We start from the raw sequence: 19,402 nt of genomic DNA on the forward strand, positions 1-19,402 counted from the left end.
CCATCTGTACCTTTGCAGACCCCAAACAACACAGGAACATGTCCCTCAGAGTGACTGTTTCCCAACTAATTGTCTGACAACATGAAAAACTTCAAAAGGCATCTTCCTTGTGGTTTTCGATGTGACTTCAGGCTGGACCTCTTTCCCTGTCTGAACCTTGATTCCCTCATTGGTACAGTAAGAATGACTAAAGCTACCTTGTGCGGTTGTTGGTGACAGTTTAAAAAAAAAAAAGGGTAATGTACATGAAAGAGACTAGGACACAAGGGGAGCTTAATGCACCCGTGGGCTGAGCTGAAGAGCTGAAATGACCTGATCCGATATTAAGAATCTTCTGTGCCCTAAGTCACTGCTACCAATTACTGGCATTTACTAAATAAAATACACTGTCCCCTAACCTCGAGGAATATAAATATAGAATTAAAGCAGAGGGGTGCCTGGGTGGCCCAGTTGATTAAACACATGCCTTGGGCTCAGGTCACGATCCCAAGTCCTGGGATTGAGTCCCGCGTCACACTCCCTGCTCAGCGAGGAACCTGCTTGTCCCTCTGCCTCTGCCCTTTCCCCCATCTTGTGCACCCTCTTTCTCTCTCAAATAAATAATAAATAAAATCTTTAAAAAAAGAATTATATGGGAAAGGTGAAGGTTGGGGGATAATACGGAACAGCGGTACTCGCTATGTGCCTAGCAAGGGTTCTGAGTGCTTTCCACAAACTCTGCCTTCAGTGCTCCCAACAACCCCCTGAGATAGAAACTATTATTATCAGCATCTTGCCGATGGGAATCCCAAGGCACAGGCAGGCGAGCCTGCCTGAGGTCACACGTGGTCCAAGGCAGAGCCGGATCACACTCAGGCTGCCTGGCTCCCGACTCTGGCTCTTCACGCCTATGGGAAACATACCAGGGCTCACAGAGCCTGGCAAGGCCTCCCTCTTGGATTCTTTACCAGGACTGAGACGAGAAGGCAGTTCCAGGGGACAGGCTATACAACCAGGGGGCTGCACAGGAAAGCTGCTGTTGGCAGGACAGGAAGAGAACAGCTTCCCTTGAACGAAGTCCGTAGGTGGAGGGACCAGTGAATGTGCCACTCTTTCCCTGGAGCAGCGAAGGCCATCCAGGAGAAAGATGCCAAGGGGCACCAGGCATCTGGGACCTCTAGCAGGGCCTTTCCCAATGGAAGCTGCAGGGAGTTTCCCGGGCCTGCTGGTGAAGCGCCACAAGGTACCGAGGCCTCGGCAGCACCCGGGCTGGATTTGGCTCAGTGGAAACATTTTACTTCAAAGACAAAAAAGGTGGAGCCTCCAGGAGACAGAGCCGAATTCCAGAACTGTCATCACCCAGTTCCAGCCTCTGTAGTTAGATTTGGTTAAAGAAACAGTGACCCACAAAATGCAAGACTTCGGGACGCCTCCCAAACAGGCAGGGGGGCCTGTCCCCAGAAGGAAGGGGTCACCTGGCGAGTTTCCTGCCATCCCAAATCCACACACCCACTCAGCCTCTGGTGGCTGGAAACAGCACCAGGGACACGAGGCACGTTTTGTGAAGTGGAAATGGGTAGAGTCGATTTGCAAGGTGTTGCTGTAACTGAATTATTACAAGGAGGGGTTCAGTCAGCAGAGGCCTTCATAAACAACTGGCGGAAAAGGGGAACCTCCCTTTCCATATTTTTTTAAAAGACATTTAGGGGAGGGGGAAAAAAAAAAAAAAACGAACAGGGAGGCCGAATCCTGCTACCCTGTGATCTTTGTCTGCTCGTGGCAGAGGGTGAAGAACGGTCAGAAAGCCAAGCAGGAGGCAGAGCAGTGAAAGTGCTCTATGGGGCCACAGAAAGGGACTTCTCCTCTCTCAAGAGGCTTACCTCCCCCATGCTCCAAAGTATTTTCCCATCAGTCTCAGCACTGGGCAGCATGTTAACCCACAGCACAGAGAATTGGAATCCCACCCAGCTTCTGAGATGCTGGTCCCATTTGGGCCACAGGGGTCCTCCTGGCTTCCTGCAACCTGGTAATCACAGGGCCTCTGAGCCAGAAAGGCAAGACACTCTCTCTGGGCCACTATTTCTCATTTCTGAGCTCTTTTCTTCCTTTCAGGTGCTGCCCAAGGATACTCCACAGGGAGACTGTGATGGACCCCCCCTGAAAGCCTGAGGGCCAGCTCCAGCTTTGCCTGCCCAAGAACCTCAGGGCCCCAGGAAAAGGCAGCTCAGGCCCCAAAAAGGGACCAGAGTTCGATATTCATGTCAACAAGTTGTTTCTTCTTCAATTCACAGTCTTATACTGATAGCATTTGTACAGACACAATATTCTAGAGCCTGGGTCGGGTAATCACCCTTCCCTTCACCCTCAAATTAAAAAGCTCCATGCTATTCCTAATAACATACCCACCTGGGTTTAGAATTTTAGAACTCTTGTGCACAAATTCACACTGCACTGTGACCCCTCTCCCCTTTCCTTATCAGGAACACAGGCTCGAACCAAAAGCTTCCTTAGTTTTTATTTGTATCTGAGTGCCCTGAGAGTGTTTTGCAATCCAGTTTTGCTTCAGAAAACTGTGATTTCAGGTAATGCTGCCAAATCTCAGGTTTCATTCTGCACTGAAGGGCTTTGAAGCACTTCCTTTGCAATGAAGTTGTTTATTTTCAAAAACATGTTTTAGCAGCAGCTCTGGGTTACTGAACCCTAAAACTTAACTACGAGCCAGAACTCCAAGGTTCTGGGCTTGGCCTAGGGACTTTCTTACTGTATGACTTGAGACTGTCTCTAGAGCCTCCTAGGACTTGGCAAGATTTCTTTGAGGCCAGAAGCAATTTGAGAGGACCTAGAGAGAATGTACGGGGCTTCTTCTTCTACGGGACTAGCACTGTGTGTGTGTGTGTATGTATGTGTGATGTTTCATACAAAAGTATCTAAAAGTTGAATTTCAGATAGTGCCAGATTGAGCCATAAGGAGAATGAGGGATTGCATTTTCATGGATCTGCACAGCACTAGAAGACAGAATTTGGTGATGGTTGACAGTTGCTTTGGGTTTAGCCTTTTTCAGGCTTCAGGATGAAAAAGAGACCCTTGCCACCTTGTTCACAATGTCGCAACTGTGGGTGGGGACATACCCGGGCACGGGAGAACAATGGCTTTACTACTAGGCCGGCTCAGGAACAGCTGCAGAAGTGCTAGGAACAGATGTCTTATCTGTGGCGATGCCTTATCTGTCTGGCAATCTGGAATGAAGTTCAGTGAAGGTGACTGTAGGCCGATGACTCCAGATTGAAGCCAAAGGCTAGTACTATGTCCTACACAGCCCTAACCCATATACAATTGGTAACAAGTGCTAATTGGTAACAAGCGAGACTCAAGGCCCCCTACTCTACTGTAGGAAAGCAACTGAGATAACCCATAAGTATTCTCTTTCTTTAACACCAAGAAAGATTTCCTGGTCGAGTGAGACATCTGGCACTTAAGATTCAATTCAGGAGCTATTTCTGTGTACATGCCAATTATCTGGTCTTGAATAAGTCACTTTTTGTGCCTCAGTTTCACCATCCATTAAATGGGGCTGGGAGAGAAGAGAATACCAGTTGACAATCCAGTATATTTTTCTATAGCTACTGCATTTGGGAAAAACAAAAACAAACAAACAAACAAAATCAGAGATCCCTACCTTTTTCAGGGATCTGGAAAGCATTTTGCTTAGGTCAATTAAATAGATAGAAAACACTGGGGCACTTCTCTGGGATTGTTTTGTAATTAGATGGGGTTCATAATGTATCTTCAAACAAGAAAAAAAGGAGCTTTCTGATTGTATCAGTCTGATAACCGTAAGCAGTTCACAGTAAGGTAAGAAGGTACATTTTGGCGGAAGCCAGCACTGCATTTGATGTATTCTTAACTCCGCGCACAGGCAGGCTTTCAAGCCATGTTATCTGCCCCCACATCTTGACCTAATTTAACAAGTTGCCATGGGAGCCCAGTGAAGGTTGATGCAATTTTCTTATCTTCGGAGGAAGAATGTAACTGTGCAAGAGAATGTGAAAATTCAGTTTCTAACTGATTTCCACACGTACAGTGCAGTAACGAAGACATTACATGAAGAAGTGAAATGTATTCCTTTGAAGGTGATATAGACAAAGGCCCCCTGCGTGTAATGGCAGGGAAATGACTCTTCCCGGCTTGAGGGAGCCATGTGTACACACTGTAGTTCAGGCCAAATAATGCTGATATAACGGTGTCACTGCTCCTATGGGGCAGCCACATATACTCTAGAGTATTGGGATTTTGAGGGAATGAACAAAAAGGAGGCCCCACGTGAACTAGAAAATGGGTCTGATTTTTATGAGCAATAAGAAGTTTGCCAGCATTCAAGCAATGCTTTCTACTTTCCAAAGCACTTTCCAAACTTCAGCTCACCTTAACACATCTATGTAAGGTCAGGTGTAAGGTCATGCTCCCAGGCTGGTGGAGAGGGCTGCCTAGGGATGTTCCTCTAACTCTCTCCCCGCTCCCTAGGATGTACCTGGAATGATGAGGGACCAACAAGGAACATGCAAGGGCAAGGGAACCACCGTGTAGAATTAGTCTGCAGGGTGGACAGATACTTGCCAGGCACTGAGCCCAGGGTAAACATCACCAAAATTTTAGCTGGCCCCCACATGCCTTACAAATCCTGACTTTCACTCAGACCACAGCATGAAGAAAATCCAGTCCAAGTCTAAGGACAATTATAATATCTTGAATTTGACCAGATAATGAACCTCCCAAGGGCAACTGGCCCTTATCTACACTCGACATGTGCTCAGAAACATTTGCTGAAACAACGGATTTATTAAAACGGAGCTCCCGGCACCCCATGTCTAGTACAACGTCTAGCATTCATTTGTTTAATTAATTGATTTAGTTATATTACATTTTCACAGATCTCCCACCACCAAGATAAGGATGAACACTTCCACTTCACTAAAAGTAGAAAAGGGTACAAAGTAAATTTGCCTAAAATCACGCAGTGTGCTAGAACTGGGGCGGGGGAGGGGGCAAGGGACTTCTGTTTTCTGGGCTATTGTTCTTACCACCGTCTGAGATGGTGGGAACAGTTACATCCCCAGGGTCAGAGAGCAACACTGGGTGGTGAGATGCTTAAAACGTACTTTTAAATTCAAGAGACCTTGAATTTAGTCTTTGAGACCTTTCACTAAGTCACCTTGGCTTTTCTTCCACTCACTGAATGTTTTATTCCCTTAGAGAGAGAAAAAGACAGAGAGACAGAGAGACAGAGGAAGGAGGGGGGGATGCTGAGAGCACCTTTTAAAAAAAACCATCCAGATAAAGGGGGCCATCCATCATAACTGAGACCTCCAGGACAGACCTACATTTGTGCTAAGAGAACTTTCTGAGGCTCTTATCGGTTTGGCTGTGAGTGTAGATCGCCAGAGAAGATTCTCGGGCAGCATACAGATGTTAACTATCTTGACTGCAGTTCATGTCTCTATTTTGTATTTCATATTTGTTCCTAGTTCTTAGAATTTCCAACTCACCCCTTTCTGTCTCACCCTGAAACTGGGACACTTGAAAAGATTCCCCAACTCTTAGATAATTCTTCAGAGATACTAAGATCATCTCAAAGCGCCTTGAGTCGCTCTCATAGACTGTTAGCTCTGCAGATTTCTCCCAATAGAAAATGCAGTAACTAGTACATGTCACACTTTCAGAGCGGTTTCTAGCTGAGGTGCACATCAGGCTTTTACCTTTCCCAGAAACTTCTAGATCTCCTGCAGTGCAGCCAGATATCCTTACCAGAATCTTATCCCATGAAGGCTGACTTCAACCGTAAGGATTTCTTTGACCATAACCCAACTTTAGAACTTCAAGTTAGTTTATTCATCTCGTTATCCACAAAACCACCCTAAGTAGCAAACTTTTCATTATGACGTACCTAGCTAAAAGAGAATAATGCCATGGGAGAAGAACGGTGATCATCGATGCTGGTGGTTATAAGGGAGATGATGCCAGAAAGAATACAGAAATACTTCCAATAAGGACAAAGCAATGTGAGGGCTTGCTGGAAGCTGCAGACGAGCTGGACTTTACCCTTGGCAAATGGCAGAGCCCAGGGGAAAGGAAGCAAGCACCACCAGTTAGAGACCCCGCCACCTGCAAAGTCCTCGGGATCATGCTGGAGGCTCCCTGGCCTTTCCTTTCTCCCCCTGATTAAGCTGCACTTCTCCCTCCTTCATGAGTATCCAACCGGAGTCCAGGGCTTAAAATACTTAGGAGCTAAAGCTACAGGAACCAGCAATCTCGCACATCTTGAAAGACACTGAATGTGCTTCTCCTCATTCCAGACGTCCTTAATGGAAGGGGGCCTCCTCTAACAGTCTGCAGTCCAGAGATGGAAGAGGATCCACTTGAAAGGCAGTATGTTCCCACTAGTGACACACTAGTGATGTCCAAGCAAAAACTATGGGAGGTTCCAGTAGAAAGAACAGGGTAGGAGGCGTTTACGTCTTTTCGGGTCCTGACTCTCTATAGAGACCTTGTCACTTCCTCAAAACACAGACATAAGTGCTGAACACCAATTCGTGCAATGCACGGCCTGAGGAGCTATGTGGGATGCGGCGTAAAAGGCGTACTTCTGATCTCTGAAGGAGTCATTTCTCCAAGCTTCTGAGTTGTTCAAAGCTCAGCTGGCTTTCCTAGTGAAATCTTGAGACCTCCCTGACACAGGAATAAGGATCAAGTACACTCCTAAGATCAAACCAGTACCTCCCTAGAAACACAGGTAGGACAGTTTGCCTCCATCCACAGAAAGGGTCCCCACGAGTCAACCTCTCCAGCATGGAGCTGAAGAGAAGAGTGGCCTACACCACAGTTGAGTGATCAAAGCTTAAAGTAAGCTTCACTCACAACACAATTCCTAATTCTTAGAAAATACTACATTCCTACAGAAAGGATCTAAGTTAACCCGTAAATGCTCCTTGGATACTTCTCAGATACACTCATCACATGTCTCCAAGGTTAGGCAGCACCTGTGCTAACAACTCACTCAGTCAATGAACTATTTTATTAGCAGATTCTCAATCAAAGCCTAAGCTCTCAACATCCATCTTCCTTTCCCTATGTTCTTTCTTCATTCACCACTACTAGAACTTTCACTCCTAGAAGAAAGTCAATAATAAAGCTAAATGAGAAACAAACAAACAAACAAAAAGGGTTTCCTACAGAGGCTCTGGATAGAGCATAGGGTGACTAAGGCTTCTCTTCCTATTTGAATAGCTAGCCTAATGAGAATGCTACTCCAGAAGACTCTAGAGTGTGGCCATTCAATGATGCCCTTGAGAGAGAAGTTCTTCCCACCACTCTTGAAAATGATCCCCTGGGATAGAATGATACTGTTTACTTCCAAAAATCGATGGCCATTCACAAACAGAGTGGTGTGAGAGACTGACCAGACCTCCTACTGTCTTCTTCTCCCCACTCAGCCAAAAAAGAGAGTCTCTAGGGATCTGTGCATGATGCCTTCCAGCACCGAGCCCACCCATGGCGACAAGCCCACAGAGGCTGCTGAGGTAGGGGCAGGACGCCTACCTGTGTAGCCAGCCAGGGCAGCAGCAGGAATGACAGGCTTGTCCTTGTTGAGGTCAGCACGGTCACGCACATAGTCCTTGAAGGTGCCCTTGGGCTTGTGGTTGGGTAGGGCAGCTGGATAGTCCTCTGAGTCGAAGCTGTCATAGGAGGGGACGCGCTGCAGGCTGTTGAAGGATGACTGGCTGCTCCAGGACTGGGTGAGGCGGTCACAGCTATCGTAGCTCTCCACGCTCTCAAAAGAGTCCTGGCCCCCGAGCTTACCTGGAGGTAAAGGAGGTGGGAAGAGGGCAGGGGAGGAGGAATTGGGAAGAGACAACTGTAAAAACCCTCTTCGTGAGGACGGGTTGCTAATCAGACCTGCAGAAGGGATGGAAGAAGGGAGAGGCCAGTGGAAACGGAAGCTCAGGGGTTTACGCTGGGGAAGGGCGCCCCACAGGGCCGAAATCACGCTGCTCTGGTTTGTCTGAGAGAGACGGCAGTCTGTGGGGCCTCACGATTCCTGGGGCTGGAAATCCGAAAGTGGAGAATCACACTGGATCTTACGGAATTTCCGGCTGACGTATTCGATTCAACGAAGAGATGAAGGAATCGCAGCAGTCAGGCTTAACTCCCTATTCCCACTCAGGCCAATGAGCTGATTTCAAAAGGCCCAATTTGGCAAAATATTTTGGTCATAAGAAAAAATATTCCATTAGACTAAGAGCGGATTGACCTTCCCTGACCTTGGAACTTAAGTGTTATTTTTTAGCATTTTTTCCAAATACTATTTTAAAATGAAATCTATGCCCTGCCTCCATGACATCTCAAATAGAAAAAGAAGTTATGAGATGTTTTTTCCAGGAGGTTAAAAAAAAGAACCACTATCGCTCTTCTAAACAGAAATCCATGGTCTTCATCTTCTCTAAGTACAATTTTGTGTTTGAAATTTATACTTCAGTGGGGGAGTGGGTGCAATAAAACATAAAGGAGTTGATTAAAGAGTTAAGGTCCATAGCTATGTCAGAAATCCTTTACTCCATGAGTTGCTTAAGGCATTCTTAACTGACCACAAGATCATGCAAGTTCATTAATTTCCCAAACCAGGTTATAAACAGCTGCTATGATTGCGTAATAGCTCTAGAGAAATTTCCATTGGCAAAAATGCCATGAAAAGGGAGACAAACCAAAAAAAATAAATAATTTGGAGGAAAATAAATGTATCTAAAAGCTGAAAAGCTCACAGGAATATTTTCTGTGTTCTCCTTTCAGAGATTTTTCAGGTAACCTAAATTAAATCACGGGAGACTCCATGACCGTCTCAGGTCATCACAAGCCAAGAGGCAAACGGACGTGACAGACGTGTGTGTAGAAATAACATGTCAACTCTACACTGTTTAGGGGCAGCAGGTCTGCTATAAAGTTCAAATCCCAGAATACGGCCCACCGATACAAGCTAATACTGGTGGGTTTCTGGCATATTCTCCCCTTCATAATAGTGAGAATTGGTTAAAAGAATGGAATTCAAATACTTAATTATGGTGTCCAATCCAAAATTAGATGTATAGTAATTAGGAGGGAAGATATGTTGCTCATAAAATTTAAACATGCAACCAAAAAAATCCACAATAAAAGGTATTCAGTTAAATATATACTTTTTGCAAAGCTACTGTTGTAAGAAGATTTCCCAAACCTCTTATCCCCTCCAGTGCTGCTGCAAACAGAAAGGTAGGTATATCCACTTAATCTCATTCCTTCCTCAAGTCATCCAAAGAAGAGTAATCTCCAGAAGGCAAACTAGGAGCTCTCCATGAGTTCCTGGCACTGCCTACCCCACCCACTGGCATCTGTAAGTTTTTTATTATCCTAACAAATGAAAGAATAGTCTCTTCCAGAAATTCACAGGAAAAGACTCAAGAAAACAGCCTACAACCGGAATGCAATAGCCTCTTTTTAATAGAACAAGGAAAATTGGCGGCATCTCCTCAAGAGGTGTTTGCTGAGACCAGATACCCATCTTAATGGTCATTCAGGTTCTCCACAAGGCAAACACACCAACAGCTTAAGAAAGACAACTCATCTCTTCATGGAGAACACCCAGCAAGTGACTGATACTTAGGCAGCATTTCTACCTCAATCGCTCTGAAACGATTCTCTATCAGTCACTTTTCCATTTGGAGGGCACATAGACTGAACTTTCCAAAGCAGGCGAGCTGAGTCTCCAAGGAGCCCCGAGAAGCAAGGGCACGAAACTAGGCCATAACCACCCTCTGGCAGCTTCTCAAACATGAGCCAAATGTAACTCTGTTGAGAGTTGTGGTTTAGAGCAGTAGGCTGCTTTCATTTTAGCTCTATTTCACAATCCTGGAGCTGGGAACCTTCGTTTACGGGTATTTTCTCCAAAAATGGGTTGGCTCCAACTGGATGAGGCACTCAGTTATGCTACTGTGCTCAGGCAGGGAAGCCTGTGTCCTCTAAAACGCCCACTGGCCAGCTTCTCTGTGAACTGTCTCAGAGCAAGGCCTTCCAAAGCCATCTGACTCCACCAGACAGACCTCAGAGCACGCTACGCAGCAGACGGGGGACCCTCCCCAGCAACGCTCTGGACAGACTGACACAAAGACAGTACTTAGAGTCCGAAGAAGAGGGACACAGAAGCGCTTTGTATCCTATAATGCGGTCCACAGATACTGTGATCATTACTACTAATCACCAGCCAACAGTCATGCTTTCTGTCTAACCAATCACCACGCATCCGAGGGCAGGTCTGCAGGACCTCTAACATGCAGACAGCAGCTGTGAACAACAAGGGCTTCCTCTCGGGGGCCAACGCCATGGTCGGTTTGCTGTGAGGGAAGGGGAACAGGGTCAGAGAGAAACAACTCCTGCCTCTTTGTACGGGTCGCGATCTGCTCCCCAGAAACTGACATGGGGTTGGAAGGATGATGGAGCCCCAAACCCAGGACCGAGAGAAGGAGAGACAGAAGGGACGATCATAGAAAAGTAAAGCCAGGCACAATTTAGAAACAAGGTGATGGCAGAGCTCCCCGAGTGACACTATGGCTAGGCCCAACCCTCAGCCCTGGCCTCATCACATACATGCACAGACAGTCCCAGGAGAAAGAAAGTAGTTTTGTTGCTTTGACCTGCCTGAAGAAAAAAGAAAAAAAAAGATACACACACACACATGTGTGTGTATTTAAATAGACATGCATCCAAAAATAAGAAAAAAGAGTCAGAAAGGGGAAGGCAAAACTGGTTCCACCCATCCCCTTCGGTCTGACACACAAACACCCTGGGGCCCTAAGAAGGAAGACTGCAGGTTCAGATTTTGCTAGGGACTTTCCCTCTGCAGGGCCTCTGCCACTCTTCCTAGGGCCTGCTGGGAGGAAGCATGAGACTGACGCTCGAAGAAGACGACGACGACGACATTTATGGCCCCTGGTGGCTGCTGGGTGATTCTTCAAAGTAAAGATGTCTTTGGGCTCCACTATGAGAGACTCAGAGGAGGACAGCAGGGTCAGCACTGAGCAGACATCCCTATGAGGCCTGACTCCCGTGACTAAAAGCCTCAGATCACCACTTGGATGAGCTCCTATTATCTCCTGTCCGTAGTGTTTTCTCCTTTATCCACTGGAAAAGTCATTTTTTTTTTTCAGCTCTCTAGAAATTAGCTAGTTCTTCCTTGATGAACAAATCCCTCCTTACAGAGGACTGAACCTCCCTCAGACACAAAGATATCCAAGCACCTGAGGAGTCAGGCTGCGCCTCTGAGCATTCGTGTCCTGATCTTAAATTCAGGTGTACTTAACCTTTTTCTTTCCTTTTCTTTTCCTTTTTTTTACAAAGTCAGTCAGCTCTATTTTGAAACATTTACTTCACTGTCGGTGAATATTTTATCATTATCATAATGGTCATGTCAACAAGAGTACCTTCTTTTGGAAGCCTCTGGCCACCTCTTTCCCTGGTCCTTTAGCTAAATACATACTTTCACCACAGTGCTGATGACTGGTTCCAAATAAACCGTTGGTTAACCATCTTGTATCTTCCCAAACCAGAGAAGTCACAGGAGGCTGGAGAGCCCAGGCTGAGATGCAGAGGTCATTCAGATAACATGCCCGGGTATGCAGTCTGACACAGGACGACTCTAAGAGGATTGCTAGGCTACATGAGAAGCTAAGGGCTTTCCGGGAGGGTCACCTGAACCATTCTTATTGGATTTTATCTTCCCCAAGCAAAATGCTCTCAAAGAAGATAAATCACACCTTAAAAAACAACCACTTTCCACTAGAGTTATCACTTAATGAAATATTTTACCCAAATGAGAAATGGGATTGGTCATCACGCCAATTCCACCATTGACACATGGTCTTTGTCATCATGGCGAACTGGGCCACACTTTCATGTTGGAAAGCTCTTAATATCTAGACATTCTAATGGAAAGGCTGAAATTCAGGAATGTACAGGGCCAATAGCAAAGAAAAAAATAACAGGACCTGAAAAACTCACAAAGTCAGTTACATTTGAAAGCCCAAGAGCTTCTAGAGAAGAAATCTGACCTACCACGACTAGTCCTCCCCATGCACATGTTGTCCGGGGTTACGACTTCTTGCTTGATGGCAAAGTAGTCAGTCTGCAAGGTGTCTGTCTGCAGAGGGTCCCGGAGAATGACAGAAGGGTAGTCATTCTCATACTTGAGGGAGAGGAGCTCCTCCGAGCTGATGGGATGGAGTGTCTGGTAGGACTCTGTGATGAAGCTAGGCTCTGAGAACTCTGAGGGAGGAACGCACTGAGCATGCTCGATACCATAACCTGGAAACAGAGAATATGTGCCGTTGGATCGAGGGTCAATTTGGACCTACAACAGGCAGGTCTTCGCCATTCACAGCAGCCCCACAAGACGAAAACAAGCTAACTACCTTAGAGAAGGAAAGGAGCATATTTTAGGTCAGAAGGGTCTGGGTGCTTCAGCTTGCTCAACTAGTTAACAAGAGACTTCCCTTTTCTGGCTTAATTTACACATCTCTAAAATAGGGATGATTGCAATCTCCCTTAGAGCGCTGTGAAGAAAAGCAAAGAGTACGTGTGTAAAATGCCGACCAACCCTTCTTGCTCTCGCCATCTCAATACTTAATATCATTGCTGCTATTAGAATAAAAATCAAAATAAAATAAAAAGATAAAAGGAAAACAAACCTACTCAAGACTCCCTTCAAAAGCAAGGCCAGCAGATAAGAACAGCCCTACCCTAATCTGCTTCTTCTGGCCCCCTCTCCCGTAAGGTTAGGTATTGTCTACTACAAGGGAGAAGGCTTTATCTTCTGTAACAGAATCTAAAGCCACACGGCACACTTTTGAGGAAGGATCAGAGGAAATGCTGTCGTATCTACTAGTAAAAGGGGAAAGAACAAGGGCCATAACCAAATCCCTAATCCCAACCTCTGATGGCCACCATGGTACGCAGGATCAAGTAAGATCAAAGTTCATGGGCCAAGTTGCAGTCCTTCTACATGACTTTCATGCTGAAAGTATTGGGAGAGATCCTGGTGTGTAGAGGAGTTGGCAGGTTAATAAAAATAGCAACATGTAAAGAGTTTCAAGGCTCGTGCTTCGGGGGAACAGCAAAATAAATAACAGAGAGGCCACATTGAAGACAATGTTATTTTCCACAGAATTATCATGAAGGAGCCTGAGGTCACGTGGGACAGGAATCCTTTCCTAGGTTCCCACTACAGCAAGCAAAATGAGAGAAGAGCGGAAGAACGAACTTACTAATGAAGTAATCCGAGGTATAGCGGGATTCTGGATAGGTAGGGTTGACTCCATTCACTTGATATGGTTTCACATCCTCTGTAACAGACAGGGCAGGGAACCAAACAGAGAGGTCAACAGACAAGTAACGTTTGGCCTAAAAGGACCTTGGACGAAAGGACTACAATGATCTCAGTCCCTCCCCCAAGAAATCGGCATGTTCATTAACTGAGCTGGTGTCTGAGTCTACCCTGACTGGGGCCTTGTCTAGAGATGAGATCACAAAAGTATGGCTAAGTCGATTATTTCAGTAGCTGCAAAATGGGGATTTAATATCTTGGAAGCAGCACCAGTGAGTAATCTCTAAGGCTTGGGAAGGCATCCCACCCTCATTCTGATGCACGCTTGCTCCATGAAAGGCTGCTGTCTTGGGAATTTACCCGAATCTGTCCCGAATGCTCGAACCAATCGGTTCCAAAACTTTTTTTGGAAATATATTATCATCTTTAGGTGGTTATACTTCAGGGCCTCCACTTCTAACAGATGTCTGGTTTTTGTGTTGTGTTGTTGGTTTTTTGTTTGTTTGTTTTTTTCCCCATCACCCTGAGGCTCAGAGAAGAACAGGATACTGGTAAGGTGACCATTGGGTGGCTGGATAAGGTGGGGCACGTGCGAAGACCGAGAACTGTTATCACCAACTGCTGTTGGCAACCAGGTGCCAGCTCCCCTTGGCATGAGAACGGAATGTAGGTGAGCTGAGGTGCTGGGGGATCCTCTCATTCCCCTGGAATCCAGTGGTGTGACCCCAAACATTGCATGGAATGCTCTCATTCTATTTCCCTGTCAGACTCAGGCACACAGAAGGAGTGTTGGCTTAGGTTTTTCCTCCGATATCTGATAGCTTGTTGGGAGCAGAGGCTGCTGGGAAAACAAGTTTATGCCTGTACAGGGAAAACAGTTCCCAGTGGAGATAAAATTATTAAACTCTGCTTTAACCCCTTATCAGATTGAAACATCCCTGTCCGCTTGGCCTTCCACCCCACCCCAAACAGCTATGTTCTGGGGCTGTGTTGTTCTGGTTTAATTACAGAACAAAAGCTGTAGCCTCCACACACACCTCGAGCTGGGCTCTTCAAGACCCTAAGGAGAAATAGTTCCTACCACCTTTCCCAGGAGCAAATGGGTGGGATGATAGGACATTTTGTCCTCCAATATTTTCAATGACTTCCTGATGGGTCTACATTCTCTGAAGCTGGTCCTTCGCAGGAAGGTAGGTCACACCCATCTTGGCGGCCCAGACACTGCTCTGCGAGTCCATATTATTATACAAAGAATGCAGGGCAGGAAATTAAACCCAAAAGACCAAGTTTAAGGAAATGAGTGATCTTGAGGAAACCACCTAATCTGCCCTCATTTTACAGATGAGGACACCAAGAGCACACGGCCCTCTTATTTCACAGGGCTATTTTGAGAATCCAGTGAGAAAATGGATCGGAAAGCACTCGGGAAACAGGAGCTGTTCTACAGTTATTAGTCATGACTGTGATCACAGGTACTCTGGCACACCTGGTCGCTCCATGGAGACAAATACAGGGAAAATGCATATTACTGGGATATATTTGGGTTACACAGTCTGGTAGAATCCACCGTTGTGTTTATACACCAACGGTTATATCAGATCTCTTAGGAGCCTGCCCTGTCTTTTCCTTCTATAAACAGGTCACTCGTGTCAACCCATAGGAGTGGGTGTTGGAGCAGTTAACATGGACACGGCCTCGGGCCTTCGGGAAGCCCGGGCCCCGCCGTCCCCAGCGGAGGCAGCCGCAGCAAGATTCACCTAGCTCTGGACTGTTTATTTATTTATTTTCCAGTGCAGACGCTGAAGAGAAAGAAGAAAGATAACACTTCTGGGCCCAGAGGAATCTAATTTGGGGCTCTCCTGAGCATTGAGGAGTGGAAAATATCCTTACACAAAGGAAGGTATTATATGGAAGAAAAGTGCTAATCCAGAGCTTTGCTCTCTGCCCCCCCCCACCCCCGCTGTGGCATCTGCGCCAAGGGTTGGAGCTGGTGACCACAGGGAAAGGGTGGGCCTGGGTCAGAGAGGGCAATGGGCTTCTAGGCTTACAGTCAGCTGGAGGGCACCACTGACTGCTGGTAACTGCAATTTATTTTAAGAAGAAATTCAGAAAAATAAGTGCAAAAACACCCAAGTTTGCCGCCTGCTGCTGTTTCTATACTCAGCCAGGACTGTGGTACATGAGTCACTTGGTCCAAAAAGGTTGGAAGAGGCTGGTAGGGGAGGCCATGTCATTACAAGGTTGCAACACGGTGTCCCGACCTAACCCCCCATTTGTGCTCCTGATGAAAAAGGTAGCCCACAGTGCGCCAATCCCTTCCCACCCTCCCAGGCAGGGGGCCAAGAAGCCAGTCTTAGTAAGTAGCTCTGAGAAGCGAAGCTCTCTAGTGCAAGTGGGCAGGTATCACACTGCCATGGATCAAGGGACTGTGTATTAAGGGGCCAGAAAAAAAAAAATACAACCAACGATCTGTCTTGGGAGCTGGCTGCTGACCCTGCTCGAATAGCCCATGAGTCCAAGGTAAGGACTGGGATTAGAATTCTGGCTAGCGAAATGCCTTGGGAGTGCCATCTTGCAAAATGTTAAAATCTGAACCTCCAATACGTAAAAGAAAAAAACTGACATTTATTGAGCACCTGCTGCATTTATTGAGCACCTGCTGCACACCAGCCGGGCATGTCTACAGAGATAGTATACGCCGCGATAGGATACCCACAGGTACTGGCATGGATGTCCCGCCCTCGGGTATCCTCCGCCACCCACCGCAGCAGCAACCCCACACAGCTTCCTCCTCACTCCCTCCCCACACCTTTACCTTTCTGCAGGATCTCGAGATGTTCCCACAAGATGTCCCCAACAAAGTCTGGGGCCAGCTCGAGAAAGCAGTCCTTCCCGAGTGCACAGAGAGCTGCTCCATTCATACAGAACTTCTGGAAGTCCACACCTTTCAGGCTGAACTCATTCACGGCCCACATCACCCAGTCTCGAACATGGGTTTCTGTCCACTGCCGGGGGTCTGAAGAAAGAGATCAAATGAAGACCCAGCAGGGCAGGCTTTCCCTCCTGCCCAGGCCTCAGGGAGGACACTGAACGATCTGTTCTCTGATTCACAGGTTTAGGAAGCACCAGCCTATAAAGGCATGTCATGGGGCACTCTCCATAACCTTCCCTCTGCCCCACACTCAACATCCTTGGCCTGCAAGCTTGGAGATCATGCCCATTAGCCAAAAAGTAAGACAGGAGTAGACCCCCCCACACACACCTCTATTCAGACAGAGACTGATGAACCTCCTCTCTCACAACCTTACTTTCATGAGGCTTCTTTTTTTTTTTTTTAAAGCCCAGGACCAAAGAACAGAATGATGTCTTTCATAGCAATAAGAACAAAGTCAAGCGCGTTCTGGAGACTGCTCCCTCCTATTCCTGCTCTTCACTGTCATGACTGACCTTAGACATTAGAATTAATCATTTTTATCCTCGCTAACGATGGCTAGTCATAATCATAGCAACTAGTAATAGTAAGCCATTCAAATGGTCCTTAGTCCTAACAGCATTATCAGGCACCTGATTTCATCATACCAGACACCCTACAAGCGTGGAGCAGCATCAGAGAACAGGCAAGACGTGCTCTTCCCGCGTGGCTGGGGTTGAGCACGACTGAACCAGCGTGGCGCTCTCAGAGCTCCAAGGATGGCAGGAAGGCCAGCTGCGGGGCTCACAATGCACCTGCTGCCCAGCTCCATCCCACCCCCTTCAATCCAGCAGATGACTTTATGAGATGCTAGAAAACCCAAGGTCAATATTCACTTGATTCTGCTTTGTGATGCTAATAGGATGTTGGGCATTGCTGTCAGCTGAAGTTTGTGATGAAGCAGTATATACATGAGAAAAGGTTTGGAGGTACATTCACAGACTCTGTCTAAGATGTGGGTGTGACTGGGCTGGAGGCAGCAGACGCGTCACTCTGACTGGAGAGAAAAGTGTTCTCTCTGCTCTCAGTTGCTCAGGAAATGTTGCCAGCTGGAGGCTTAAGTTTCTCCAGTCATTTGTCCTTTCTGACAACTCCAGTCCCCTTACATCCCTGAATAAACCCTTTCAGAGGAGAAGACCCATGCATAAACACATTTCACCAAAGCACATGGAAAAGAGAAGAGCAATCAGTTAAATTCCAAGAAATGTAGCTCACTAAATTCATCCAATGATGGCCCAGAATGACTCTAAGACTGTTTTCTAAGCTCAACTGTGCTCTGGAATTACCAGGAATTTCAACTTCATGGGCCTGGGACATGGCCTGAGCTGTGGGATTTCTTCAAGTCCTGAATCTCGTGTGCAAACAACTTTGGGAACCACTGTCCAAGACCAAGATGGCAGTGTCAAAACCTGGGAGATGGGGAAGCACTGGCATGGGTCTACAATTGTTCTAGGAAACGTCTGCCACCATCTCCAGGGGCTGACGGAAGTGGTTAGTCATAATGTCGGTCTCACACTGCAGGTGAGATAACTAACCTCACCCAAAAGTCTGATCCCATCCCTCTCTTCTCCCAACAACAAAACACACCTTTGGGAATTCCCAGGCGTTGCTGTTCTTTAGAGAAACCACTGAAAGTAGCTTTCAATGCTTGAGACATCATTTCTTTGCTGCTTGGAGTCAAGAGTGGGACATCAGCACATTCCATATCTGTAAAGAAAAAAATAGATGAATAATAAAACAACACAGGTGATAAAGACTAGATACTGTAGTCATCCTTAAGCAACAGATACAAATATCAAATCATTATGTCGTATACCTCAAACTAATATAAGCTAATTGTACCTCAGTTTTAAAAAACTACCAGGTAGTTAACCACCCATAAAAGGTAACAGGGTTTGAATGGCTTGAAGAAGGCAATCTGAGAAATAACTGTACTAACGTCCTCACTAGGGCAGGTAAAATTTGGGGGGCTTTCCACAGTGTGCTAAGCCCCTAAAAAAAAAAAAACCAAAACTGACATTTGACTAGAATGTTCTACATCCTTGACCAAAAATTAAAAAATAATAAAAAATTTAAAAATGCTTACTCTTTCTGCAAAGCTTTACTAATTCCGTCATAGCCCCTGATCAACCTTCACATTCACTGAGAGAATTAATGTGGCTACCTACTTCCATGAAAAGGAAATGACAACATTCATTCATTCAATGCATCATCACTGAGCACTCGCTCTGTGCAAGGAATTAGGGAAGCAAGCAGTGAGCAAGACAGAAATGATCTCTGCCCTTATGAAGCTGGATATCAGTGGCTGGCAGGGAAGTCAGGCATTATAAAACTAGTTAATACAATTAAACATTCAAACACATCAATACGGGTTTCATAGGAGATGCAGAAAATGAGAGGTTAACATAGAACAAGAATTCCCGGAAGTCTGGAGGACTCGGAAAAGGCTTCCCTTAGGAGAACAGAGATGCTTGACCTGAGATCTAAAACATGCATACTTGTTTAAAAAAGAAAAATTATTCTAAACCAGAATTCCCCAGGTGTGGTCCCCAGACCACCTGCATCATCATCATCATCACCGGGAAACTGTTAAAAATTCAAATTCTCAGCTCTACTCCGGACCTCCTGAATCAGAACTTCTGGGAGGGGGTAGGGGAGCACAGAAATCTGTGCTTTTAACACACAATCCAGGGGCTCCTGATGACCACCCAATTAGAGAACCACAGTCCTAGACAACAGGAGGAGCACAAACGAACTTTAGGAAATGGGGGGAGGAGGGGAAATATGGCCCATTTTCGTATCAAAAAGATCAATGCAGTAGGAGCAGAGGAACCAGGAGGACAGTTGCTTGAGAGGAGGTGGCAAGGTAAGCATGGGCTTTTTTAAGGCACCCTAATGGACATGAAGTGGTACCACGCTGTAGTTCTGATTTGAATTTCCCTAATGAGTAATGAACGTTAGCATCTTTCCATGTGCTTATTGGCCATTTTTGTATCTTCTCCGCAGAAATGTCAATTCAAGGGTTGTGCTCACTTTTAATAGAGTTGTTGGG

General features: G+C 46.1%; 1 protein-coding gene across 5 annotated transcripts in view; it reads right to left on the reverse strand.

The window, feature by feature from the left end:
* ETS1 (ETS proto-oncogene 1, transcription factor) overlaps nucleotides 1-19,402 on the reverse strand; it is a 129,022-nt gene that overhangs the window by 15,276 nt on the left and 94,344 nt on the right. For 3 of the 5 annotated variants that reach the window (XM_059184677.1, XM_059184685.1, XM_059184702.1), the window contains 5 exons: nucleotides 17,938-18,057; nucleotides 16,195-16,395; nucleotides 13,321-13,398; nucleotides 12,113-12,361; nucleotides 7,574-7,834 (listed from right to left, as the gene is read on the reverse strand). In XM_059184677.1, coding sequence (XP_059040660.1) covers nucleotides 7,574-7,834; nucleotides 12,113-12,361; nucleotides 13,321-13,398; nucleotides 16,195-16,395; nucleotides 17,938-18,057 — 909 coding nt within the window. The remainder of the gene's footprint in view (nucleotides 1-7,573; nucleotides 7,835-12,112; nucleotides 12,362-13,320; nucleotides 13,399-16,194; nucleotides 16,396-17,937; nucleotides 18,058-19,402) is intronic. The other 2 variants (XM_059184693.1, XM_059184711.1) reach the window with 1 other exon arrangement.

This window comes from Mustela lutreola, chromosome 1 (assembly GCF_030435805.1).
Source record: "Mustela lutreola isolate mMusLut2 chromosome 1, mMusLut2.pri, whole genome shotgun sequence".
NCBI classification, from domain to species: Eukaryota; Metazoa; Chordata; class Mammalia; order Carnivora; family Mustelidae; genus Mustela; species Mustela lutreola.